General features: G+C 44.7%; 1 protein-coding gene across 1 annotated transcript in view; it reads right to left on the reverse strand.

The window, feature by feature from the left end:
* Positions 1 to 1,641: 1,641 nt before the first annotated feature.
* CRACR2A (calcium release activated channel regulator 2A) overlaps positions 1,642 to 12,048 on the reverse strand; it is a 129,102-nt gene continuing 118,695 nt past the window's right edge. The window contains exon 19 of the mRNA XM_032391062.1: positions 1,642 to 1,811. Within this exon, the coding sequence (XP_032246953.1) occupies positions 1,772 to 1,811 (40 nt within the window). The 3' untranslated portion in view covers positions 1,642 to 1,771. The remainder of the gene's footprint in view (positions 1,812 to 12,048) is intronic.

Raw genomic sequence — 12,048 nt, forward strand, 5'->3', positions numbered from 1 at the left:
TGTAAGTATATGGTGTGTGTGTGATATCTGAGCGTGTGGTGTGTGTACGGTATGTAAGTATTTGGTGTATGTGTGTGTGAGTTGTGTCTGAGTGTGCGGCGTGTGTGGTGTGTATGTGGTGTGTGTGGTACCTGCATGAGTGTGTGTGCATGTATGAGTGTCTGAGTGTGTGGTATGTGTGTATGGTTCTGTGTGTGTGTGTGCGTGAGTGCTCTATCCACAGACACACGATGAATTTGGTGTAGCACCTGAGCCCCAACTGTCCCTCGTGAGTGTAGAGCATCAGCACATGGCTGCTTTCGAAGGCCTGGTAACTGAGAGGGCGTGTAATGCTACGGAGGCCTCAGAACCCTGTTAGGCCATCGGCCTCACTGATGGCTGGTTACGTGGCCGTCAGCAAGTCCTTGAAATTCTCTTCAAGAATCCAACTGGAGGGAACAGCATGGGCAAAGACAGAGGTACAAAGAGCAGATCCAAGGTCAAGAAAATGTTCACACACAAGCAGAAGATTTTTCTCTTTCCATTATTCCATTCCATTATTTTTATTGCTAATAATGGTAATATTAAACAAAATTTTAAAGCTCTTTTAACTTTACTTACATCAGAAATTCTGGCGTGTGTGTGTGTGGGGGGCGAGGATCGGCATTATTTTTTTTTAAATGATAAAACAAGAAGAAGTAGAATAAATAAAAATAAATAAGCTAGTAAAGATAAAGAAAAACCACTCCGGTGATGCCAGGGGGCATCCAAGGTTGAGGACCACCAGCTGGAACCACCACGTCTGCCTGAGCTGCGGGCAGAGCAGTTGAGCCTTTTCCAGGTGAGACAGCTCTCCTGGCCTCCCCAGTGCAGCCCCAGAGCCGGCCACTGCCCCACAGGCAGATGACATGCTGGGGGGCCCATTTATCAAGTCTCAAAGAGATGGCACTCAGGGCTTAAAGGGAATATGACTTAAATTATAGCTGGAGAAAATTGGGCTAGGTCAACCGAAGTGGGCCAAGGCCCCAAAGAGGGTCCCCAGTGAATATCCGGGGACAGACCTGCTGTGACCAGAGCCTGAGAAACTCTCACAGGAGGATTGCTGGGAGCTGTGGGGCTCTGGGGTAGCAAATGGCGTTCCCAGAAAACTGAACACACAGGCTTGGGAAGGCTGGCTGTGGACTGCCGGGGCAGTGGGCCAGGAGCCCGCGTGACCGCTCACTGACCTCTGAACGCAGCAGGTCACCCTTCCTGCCGGGCCACAGCCTCCTCGTCTGGGACAGGAGGGAGGTTGGTGAGCCCGCCCTGGGTTCCGTCGCAGCTGCCAGGGCAGAAGACCCCCCTGGCCACGCTGGGAGCGAGGGTGTTGGCATTCACTGCTGGGTGGCCTTATTTGTGTCCCGCAGAGTTGAGGAGGCAACCTAAACCCCAGGGCTCCCAGCCACTGCTCAGGCTGAAGACTGCGCGCCAGCTAGAGAAGGGGAGGGATGGGCTGGGGGGCGGGGAGATGGGCCTCGTGAATGAAACCTGCCTTGGGAGGGGCAGGAGAGAGTGGGAGGAAGGGAAGAGGGTGGGGCGGGCACAGAGGGAGGAAAATGCAGCCTCATCTTCTTGTTTGTGTTTCTTGGATTTAAGATGCTGACTTCTAGCATGTTTTTAAATCCATCAGACGTGAAAGGCTGATTTGAGTAGACCCGCAGAGTGAAGCTGGTAATTTCACTTGCTGCAGCAGAGAGCGAAGACGCAGCACCTCTCCCCAGGCCAGGCCAGCTGCGGAGGCGTGGGGAGACCTTCAGGCCAGGTGCCTTCTACTCCCGGGCAGTGGGAGCAGCCTGGAGGAGGGGGTGGCGGAAAGAGAAAAAGATACAGAACACGGGAAAGGGAGGGAAAAGTGGGGCAGAAGTGGGGCAGGGGAGAAAGTGGAGAAGGGTGAGTGGTAAGACTCAGAAATGGACTGGCTCAACATTCTCCTGGTCCAGGGACAGTTCCCGGTCAACTCATCCAGACTCCCCAGCACGCCTTACACTGTATACTTTGACGTCAGTCTCGGTTCAAAACAATCCCAGACTCTCAGGGTTGGTGGGGTAGAGGTAGAGGCAATCCTGGGAGCAGAGTGTTCAACATCTGCTTGAATACCTCTAGTATCAGGGAGCTCAGTATCTGGTGAGACAGCCTGTTCCATTGCTGGGCAGTGATTACGGGGACAAACTTCCTTAGGATAGGTTGCAATCCCCATGCTCTGTGCTGGCTGGCCCTAATCCGGCCTGTTGAGTCCCTCAGAACAATGTAATGCCCAAGTCAGAGTCAGCCCTTCATCACAGAACACAGTATTCGGGTCCTCTCTACTCCAGTCCTCCTATGCTAGTTCCTAGTGTCCTTACCATAAACGATTACAGCATAAATCTTGCTAAACCAAAGTATTTCTGGATGCTAATGAGTGTGTTTCCCACTGTAGGCAATGCAACAAAATTTCAGGAATAACAAAAGACTTTTGCCATTCATTTTTTTGTGTCATTCAACACACTCTTATCGAGTCCACACTCTGGGACCAGGTTAGCCCCTCCTGTGGACATAGAGGATATGGAAGTCCTGTCTCCAGGAGCTTATCTACAAGGAATGGAGCCAAATTCCTAAAGAGAAGGGTGTGCAGAGGCAGAAGTGCTAGGAGAATTCAGGGTGGGGTGGGGCTGGTTGAGGCCCTTAAGGGAAGGGGACCCGGGGGATTGTGGTCATGGTATTTTTATGGAATTCTACTGTATACTTGTGGGTTTCTAGGTATTTCTTCCCCTTGAGTACACTGAAGCATTGAGGGCATTAAGTAAGCCTGCCTTCCTTTCTGCTCCCTTATCTCTGATAAAACCTGAGAGAAATGTCTTACACCCTCAGTTGTTGGGCATTGAAGAGAATCAATCCTATATTCATTCATGGAACATAATTGTTTGTGAAAGTGTTTTCTGAAAAAAATGTATTATGGTAAAATATACAAAACGTAAAATTTGCAATTTTAACCATTTACAAATGCACAATTCAGTGACATTGAGTACAGTCACAATATTGTGTGCAACCATCACTCCCCTCCAACTCCAGAGCTTTTCACCATCCTAAAATGAAAGAGTCTGTAAACCGTATATGTAAAGGTGGTTTGATTAGGAGTGCACTATCTGAAGTCTTGACTGGGCAACAAAACTACACATCCACACCTAGCATCTATTATGTAAATAGAAAAATGAATGAGACCAGAACCCTGCCAGTGAGAACCTTGTAGTCTGTGATGCTGGGCTCCTGTCCCATTTCAAGGCAGAGTGGAAAGATACAAAGCATTCTTAGACAGAAGTCTGTAGCTTGAAGGAATGCAAGTTTTCCTTATTCTACTAGCCCAGAGAAATAGGAGATGCTCTTACTTAAGGCCCCAGCTTCTCCTGGTTGCCAAGAAGTGTGGGACTTTCTTTCTTCCTTATTTTGTTTTGGTCTTTTGCACAGGGAGACAGATGATGTAATAACTAACATTTGCTAGAGGCTTTCAGTTGTCTAAACCCTTTCCCCAGAGTTCTTGTTTGACCTTCACACTAGCAGACAGTAGGACAGAGAACACTATTTTACAGATTTGGAAGCTAGGCTCAGAGCACCAAGAAGTTCCAGCTTTTGCCTAAAGCCACACAACTTGTGTGCAGGTTCTTATTCTGAACAGATCGTTAGCGGTTAGAGAAAACATCTGGGACAGGCACAGTCTGGGTAAAGATGGTCGGTTCCATACCAGGAAGGAAGAGAACCAGGTAAAGAAGCATCTTTTATGCACAGAGGCATGGAGCCCAAGTCAGATTGAGTTGTTGAGCCACCCGAGGGTAATGGATTGCTACTAGCAACAGCTGGGGAGGCTGCAGGGTGATGAGATGGAATGCTCTGATGGGCATCACACTGTCTGAAATGCAATTGAATCACAGCAGCTGGAATGTTCTCAGCACTCTGTTTTAAGAGCCAGAAGCAGCAGCTCATTTTGAACCAGTGAGGCAACCCCATGGGTCTACCAGACCACAGGGACCCAGTCATCTAGCCTCTGGGAACTGGGGCTCCAATGGAGTGGCTCACCAAGTGCTGGGCCTGTTCTTGAGAAATGATGCTCTGTTCTTAACTGTTCCTACAAGGCAAACATTGTTTGCCAGACACTGTGCCAAGCATGAGGCAGAGATGAATGCTTAGGAGTTCAGTCCAGTGCATTTCACTCATTACAGCCCTGTGGGCACTGTGTACAAATAAGCACAATATAATATCATTACCGAATGGCCTTGGGGAGCCTATGGACTGGATGGTAAATCATACCCTGACACTCTGTCCTTGACCTGGTGCTACACATGCTCAATGAATTCTACTTCCATGGTCATCTTACTCAGCTGCATTATGAGGCTCCTTGAGCTCTACCTGTTTCAATTCCAAGTAAAAAAAATCCCATTCCTTCTGTCCATGTTCTTTGGGCATTTTTGCTTAGTAGTGCAGAGTTTTTATGGGTAGTATTTACTTTTATAGGTCAGATGGATCCAGTCATAATTCATTATGATGGCACATGCCTCACTGGCCCTAAGAGTCCTCATTTGCTGGGCGGGGAGTCTCCTGGTGCTATGTTAAGAGCTTGCAAGTACCACTTCTGAATCAGAGCCAAAGTGCTGATGAAATTCCAGCCCTGACAGAGGGGTCCATTCTTGGACTTGACTCCATCCTGCCCCAAGATGATAAATGAACACAACCTCACCAAATGCTTCTCAGGTTCTACATTGATTTCAGGTTCTCATCCAAGCACCATATGGTTTCCCAACCCCCATCATTTCCAGGAAGGTTCTTCTAAGTAGGGCACTTCACTGAAACTGGCTCCACCGAATTGTGTGAAAGTTGGAGTTATGATGTTCTTTGTTACTGTTACTGCTGATAATTAACATATTTATTAATAGGGATATTAATGGAGTTAGGAAGTGGGGGAGGTATAGAAAGACCCTACATCATGTCAACCATCACCATCTCTACCCCTCTCACCCTGACACACACACACCCAGATAAGAAGGGAAGAAATAAGTGATAAAGTAAAATCCTATAGACTTTGACTGAACTTGGTTGGGAATTGTGTAGCCAATTTCTTTCCCCCCAAATAACAAGAGGAGAGGTGACAGTGCTCCTAAGCCCAGTCAGCAAGAGGTTACTTAAATCTTTGTTTCTGTATGTTCGTGTACTGTGATTTCATTATTTTGAAGTAATTAGACACTTCTGATCTGTAGTATTCCCCTACCTATCCCTTCTGAGTGAAATTTTGTGGAATGTCTGGCTTCTTGGCAGGAAAGGGAACACTGCCTGAGGATTTCTGGCCTTCTTTCACTTCCTCAAGGAGGTGGATATATCCTTGGGCAGCTCATCTCCAGCAGGATATCCAGAAGCTCAAGGTGGAGGGGATGGTTCTCAGACCTGAAAGATTTCTGAGTTTCATATCCCTCCTCCAATCCAAAAGACAGGAAAGGCTTTAGGGAGGAGGTTAGAGGTGGGGCTAAGGCATAAGACAAGTCCTGGAAATGTGTGAAGTGTGAGGAAGGAAGCAAGGACTGGCAAGCAGAACTTGATTTGTGCACAGTACAGATGGCTAGCAATGTGAGGTCTTTGAAACTTTAAACCAGCTATTTTAAATATGTTCAAAGACCTAAAGGAAGCCATGTCTAATGAACTAAAGGAAAGTCTGAGAACAATGTCCCACCAAATAGAGAGAATCTATAAAGATATAAACATAAAAGGGACCAAACAGAAATTCTGGAATTGAAAAGTACAAGAATGGAAACGAAAATTTCACTAGAAGTTCCCAATACCATATTTGAGCAGGCAGAATAAAGAATCAGTGAACTTGAAGATGGGGCTGTTGAGATTATCCAGTCTGGGGAACACAAAAAATAATGGAGAAAAATGAACAAAACCTCAGAAACCTGTGGGCACCATCAAGCATGCCAACATGTACATCACAGGAGTTCTAGAAGGAAAGGAGAGGGAGTAAGGGATATAAAGAATATTTAAGGAAATAATGACTAAAACCTCCCCAAATTTGATGAAATCCATCGATCTACACATCCAAGAAGCTCAACAAACTCCAACTAGGATAAACTCAAAGAGATCTACAGCTAGATACATCAAAATCAAACTGTTGAAAGCCAAAGACAAAGAATTTTGAGAGCAGCAAGAGAGAAGCAACTCATCACATACAAAAGGGCCTCAATAAGATTAACAGCTAATTTCTCATCAGAAACCATGGGGCCAGAAACAGTGGATGGTATATTCAAAGTAGCAAGGGGAAAATAACCCTGTCAACCGAAAGTTCAATATCTGACAAAACTATCTTTCAAAACTGAAAGATAAATCAAGACATTTTCATATAAACAAAACTGAGAGGGGTGGTCTTTAGCAGACCTTCCCTACAAGAAATACTGGTGAAGTGAAAGACACTAGATAGTAACTTGAATCAACATGAAGAAATAAAGAGCACTGCTAAAAGTAATTACATAATTAAATGTAGGAAATAGTATGAATCCATTTTTTTGTTTATAACTTCTTTTAAAATCTGATTTCAAAGAGAACTGCATAAAAGCAATAACAATAAATCTATGTTCATGGGAAGAAAATGTATAAAGATGTAATTTGTGACAATAACAACATACAGGAGAGGGGAATGGAACGATACAGGAGGAATGTTTTGTGCAGTATTGAAATTAAGTTGATATTGATCCAAACTAGATTGTTATAAACTGAGATATTAAGGGTTACTTCCAGGGCACTAACCAAGAAAATAAGTTAAAAAATATATAATAAATGAAATAACAAGATAATTAAAATAGTACACTAGAAAATAACTATTTAACACAAAAGAAGGCAGTAGTGGAGAAATAGAGAACAAAAAGACTTATGAAATATAGAAAAGAAACAGCAAAATGGCCGACATAAATCTGACTTTACCCAATATGTTAAATGTAAACAGAGTAAACTTTCCAATGAAAAGGCAGAGATTGGAAGAATATATTAAAAATTATGATCATACTATATGTTGTCTATGAGAGACTCAGTTTAGATTTAAAAGCATAAATAGGGAGAAAGTACAAGAAGGGAAAATGTTATAGCAATAGCAACCAAAAGAGAGCTGGAGTTCCTCTACTAATATCAGACAAAATAGACTTTAAGACAAAAATTGTTACCAAAGGCAAGAAGGACACCTTATAATGATAAAGGGTCAATTCATAAAGAAGACATAACAATTATAAACATATATGAACCCAGAGACAGAGTCCCAAAATACTTGAAGCAAACCACCTTAGGAGAAGGCAGCTCTGTCCTAAATACTTGACCCCCATGACCACTAGGGATTTATTCCCTTGAGCTAGAGTTTTGCCTCCTTTAAAATTCTTTGTTAAAGTAGACATATAGACCTTAAACCACCATTTGCATTAATACCTTAGCTGAAATTGGTTTAAGATCCTTTGGGGCATTGACTGCTAGTGACAGAGACAAAGGGTTGAGCTATTTTCGATAGAACATACAGGTGTGGCTTGGAATGGGCCCAGGGGGTAGAGTATGGAAGAGGGGAGTCCAAGATTGGGTGGAAGTGTTAAGAACAGAGAAAGAGTACAGGATGGAGAGAGGTAGAAGAAAGCTAGGGTATCACAGAGGAACAGAAAAGAACCCAAACAGACTGTCAACTAAGATAAATGCTAGACAAGCAACAAAACAGCTGGGGCAGGGTGTCTGGGTGGCTCAGTCAGTTAAATCATCCAACTCTCAGTTTTCGCTCAGGTCGTGATCTCAGGTTGTGAGATAGAGCCCCATCAGGCTACACGCTCAGTGTGGAGTCTGCTTGAGTTTCTCTCTCCCTCTCCCTCTGCCCCTCCACCCTGTACATGTTCTCTCTCTCTCTCTCTCTCTCAAATAAAACAAACAAACAAAAACCCATAAAAACAACCAGGTCTTTGGTTTGGTGTTGAAGCCCCTGGTTTGGCAACTCAGGGCTGAGGGCAGCAGCAGATGCCAGAAGCAGCACAAGGAGTCGGAATAGGGAAGAAAATGTGGGGCCAAGGATGGTAATGAGCACAGATCATTCTTAGGTAAACACCCTGGTACCAGGGCTCAGCTGCTGTCTGCGTCCTGGAGAACCACACTCAGAGAGGCAGAGTGGATTATGTGGATTATGTGGAAGCAGACCATAGATAGTATAAAATATGGGTACTGATTGGAAAACCAGGGAAACCCACAGGAACAAAGGAGAACAGGGCCAAGAGGCAATGATGAAAACAAGCCCATATGCCAGGCAAATGGGCTCAGCAACTGGGTACTCAAATGAGGTAGTGTTTGTGAGAGCACCCACTTACGGGGAGATGCTTAGTAAGTGTTAGCTGGTTCTCAATCTGAAATTAGGACAAGGCTAGTGGTCTGGGCAGTGACTCAGTGTTGACAACAATGGTAGCCCCTACCTGTTAGCACCTATGTGTGCTGGGCATTGTGCTAAGTATTTCACATTCATTGCCTCATTTAATACTTAAAGTGTCCTTGTGGGGTAGACACTGAAACCTCTGATCTACAGACGAACAGGAAACCTGGCCAGGTGACTCACTCAAGATCACTGCAGCAATGTAAATGGTTTGGAGCCAGAGGTTTCTCTGACAGCACTCTGCCTGGCCCTGGGACAGGCTCATAGCCACAAGCGTGACTTTGATCACCTTGATAGTGTAAAGGGAATGGGGAGAGAAGGGGAAGCTTCAACCTGGGGACACAGAACTTCTCAGAGTCTCTCTGAAGTCCCATCCTCCATACTTGTTTCAAGTGGGGTTAGAGAAAGAATCAGCAGGGGCCTAAAGATCCTTCCTGCCCTCTCTTCTCTGCCTGGACTTTTTTTTTTTTTTTTTAATTTTATTATGTTATGCTAGTCACCATACAATACATCATTGGTTTTTGATGTGGTGATCCACGATCCATTGTTTTCATATAACACCCAGTGCTCCATGCAGTATGTGCCCTCCTTAATACCCATCACTGGGCTAACCAATCCCCCCTCCCCCCTCCCCTCTAAAACCCTGTTTGTTTCTCAGAGTCCATAGTCTCTCATGGTCCATCTCTCCCTCCAATCCCCCCCCCCCATTTTTCCCTTCCTTCTCCTAATGTCCTCCATGCTCTTCCTTATATTCCACAAATAAGTGAAACCATATGATAATTGACTTTCTCTGCTTGACTTATTTCACTTAGCATAATCTCCTCCAGTCCCATCCATGTTGATGCAAAAGTTGGGTATTCATCCTTTCTGATGGCTCAGTAATATTCCATTGTATATATGGACCACATCTTCTTTATCCATTCATCTGCTGAAGGGCATCTCGGCTCTTTCCACAGTTTGGCTATTGCGGACATTGCTGCTATGAACATTGGGGTGCATATGACCCTTCTTTTTACTACATCTGTGTCTTTGGGGTAAATACCCAGTAGTGCAATTGCTGGGTCATAGAGTAGCTCTATTTTTAAATAGACTGTTTTCCAAAGTGGCTGTACCAACTTGCATTCCCACCAACAGTGTAAGAGGGTTCCCCTTTCTCCACAACCTCTCCAACATTTGTTGTTTCTTTCCCTGTCCATTTTTGCCATTCTAACTGGTGTAAGGTAGTTTTGATTTGGATTTCCCTGATGGCTAATGATGACGAATATTTTTTCATGTGTCTGTTAGCCATTTGTATGTCTTCTTCAGAGAAGTGTCATTTCATATCTTCTGCCCACTTTTTGACTTATTTGTTTTTTGGGTGTTGAGTTTGAGAAGTTCTTTATAGTTCTTTATAGATCCTGGATACCAGCCCTTTATCTGTAGTGTCATTTGCAAATATCTTCTCCCATTCTGTGGGTTGCCTCTTTGTTTTGTTGATGTTCCCTTTGCTGTGCAGAAGTTTTTTATCTTGATGAAGTCCCAAAAGTTCATTTTTGCTTTTGTTTCACTAGCTTTTGGAGATGTATCTTGAAAGAAGTTGCTGTGGGCGATGTCAAAGAGGTTACTGCCTATGTTCTCCTCTAGGATTTGGATAGATTCCTGTCTCACATTGAGGTCTTTCATCCACTTTGAGTTTATCTTTGTGAATGGTGTTAGAGAATGGTCGAGTTTCATTCTTCTGCATGTGGCTGTCCAATTTTCCCAGCACCATTTATTGAAGAGACTGTCTTTTTTCCATTGCATGTTTTTTCCTGCTTTGTCAAAGATTATTTGACCATAGAGTTGAGGGTCCATATCTGGGTTCTCTGTTCTGTTCCACTGGTCTATATGTCTGTTTTTGTGCCAGTACCATGCTGTCTTTGTGATCACAGCTTTGTAATACAGCTTGAAATCGGGCAATGTGATGCCCCCAGCTTTTTCTTTTTCAACATTTCCTTGGCAATTCGGGGTCTTTTCTGATTCCATACAAATTTTAGGATTGTTTGTTCCAGCACCTTGAAAAATGTCATTGCAATTTTGATCGGGATGGCATTGAAAGTATAGATCACTCTGGGTAGCATAGACATTTTTAACAATGTTTATTCTTCCGATCCATGAGCATGGAATATTTTTCCATCTTTTTGTGTCTTCTTCAATTTCTTTCATGAGTGTTTTGTAGTTCCTAGAGTATAGATCCTTTACCTCTTTGGTTAGGTTTATTCCGAGGTATCTTATGGTTTTTGGTGCTATTGTAAATGGAATCGTCTGCCTGGACCTTTGAGGCTTTGTGGGGATTTACCCCACATGCTGTAAGGTCAGGCACTAGGGTCATTCCACCCTGCTCTAAACCCTGAATGCCCTTTTCCTAAATGGAAAAATGCAGCCCCAAGCCAGGGACTCCGTATAGGGGATAAAGGTATCTGTGGGCTTGGGAAACTCCAGATATAGCCTACTTGCCCCATAAATTCCAACTGCCATCTCTGCTTTTTTGTTTTCAGAAGCAGGGGATTTGATTTACTTTCTTTATGGCGATCCCTATCCCCTATCTGCCCCCACCCCCACAACCACACATATTCACACAGCAACACACACCCACACAGATATTGGAGGGCCACTTCTGGGTAACCCATCATCCCCTGCATCCCACGAAGGAGACAATTGCCAGGGCCCTCTCTTAGAGAAAGGAGTTTCCTGTGAGATCCTTTCAAATTTGGACTGGGGGCCAGGGCCAGCCTAAGTTGGAAAATGAAGGTATTATCATAAGCACTCTGAGCAAGAAGAGCCAGAAGCATCAAAGAGCCCACCTTCATTTTACTGATGAAATGGTGGCCCAGACAGGGATCTGGCTTACCCAAGATCATGCGGCACCTCCTGGTGCTCAGTGCTGGCTTTTGTGCTGCACCCTCCATGGGCTCCCTTGTGCCTCCAAGCACTAAATGAGGGAGAGAAAAGCCTGCAAAAAGGAGGCAGGCACTTGCCTGGTGACTCATGGGGCCCTGACCCTTTTAGGAGTCCAGGGAGGAGGCTACAAGGGAACACCCTTGGGAACTCTGACCAGCAGACTCTCTCCTGCCTGGCTGGCTGTGTACAGTTGTCTTGAATCTTCTTGGAGGCCTGTGGACACTTTCTGCTCCTCTCCCTTCCTATTTCGTCCCATTTGGGTATGGATACCACTCACTTTTCTGTGGGGTTGGGCCTGCAACCCTGGAGTGGTAATGGGGAGTGATCTTTATGATCTTTTCATCCAGGCTCCCACCCAGGGCAAGAATGCCCTCCCCTTGCCAGCCCCCCTAACGGCCAGCCAATGATGCTTGAGCCCTGCTGGGGCTGGGAACTCACCACCAGCCAGACGGAGGGACCACACATGGGCCCAGATCATTCCCTGTAATGCAAGTGCCCTATGCTGGTGAAGTCCTAGGGGTGCTGAAGCCTGCAGCTACACCTTGCTCACTTCTCAAACACCAGCTATATGTCAACAACACAACCATACTTTCTTTTTTTAAATACAGTCTTCTGGAAAAAAATAAAATAAAATGAAGTCTGTAACTATGGACCTGGTGCTGGGCCTCACTGCGTTCATGTCAATCTACCCCATTAATCATCATGTACAATTTTTC

This window comes from Phoca vitulina, unplaced genomic scaffold (genome assembly GCF_004348235.1).
Source record: "Phoca vitulina isolate PV1807 unplaced genomic scaffold, GSC_HSeal_1.0 scaffold59, whole genome shotgun sequence".
Lineage (NCBI taxonomy): Eukaryota > Metazoa > Chordata > Mammalia > Carnivora > Phocidae > Phoca > Phoca vitulina.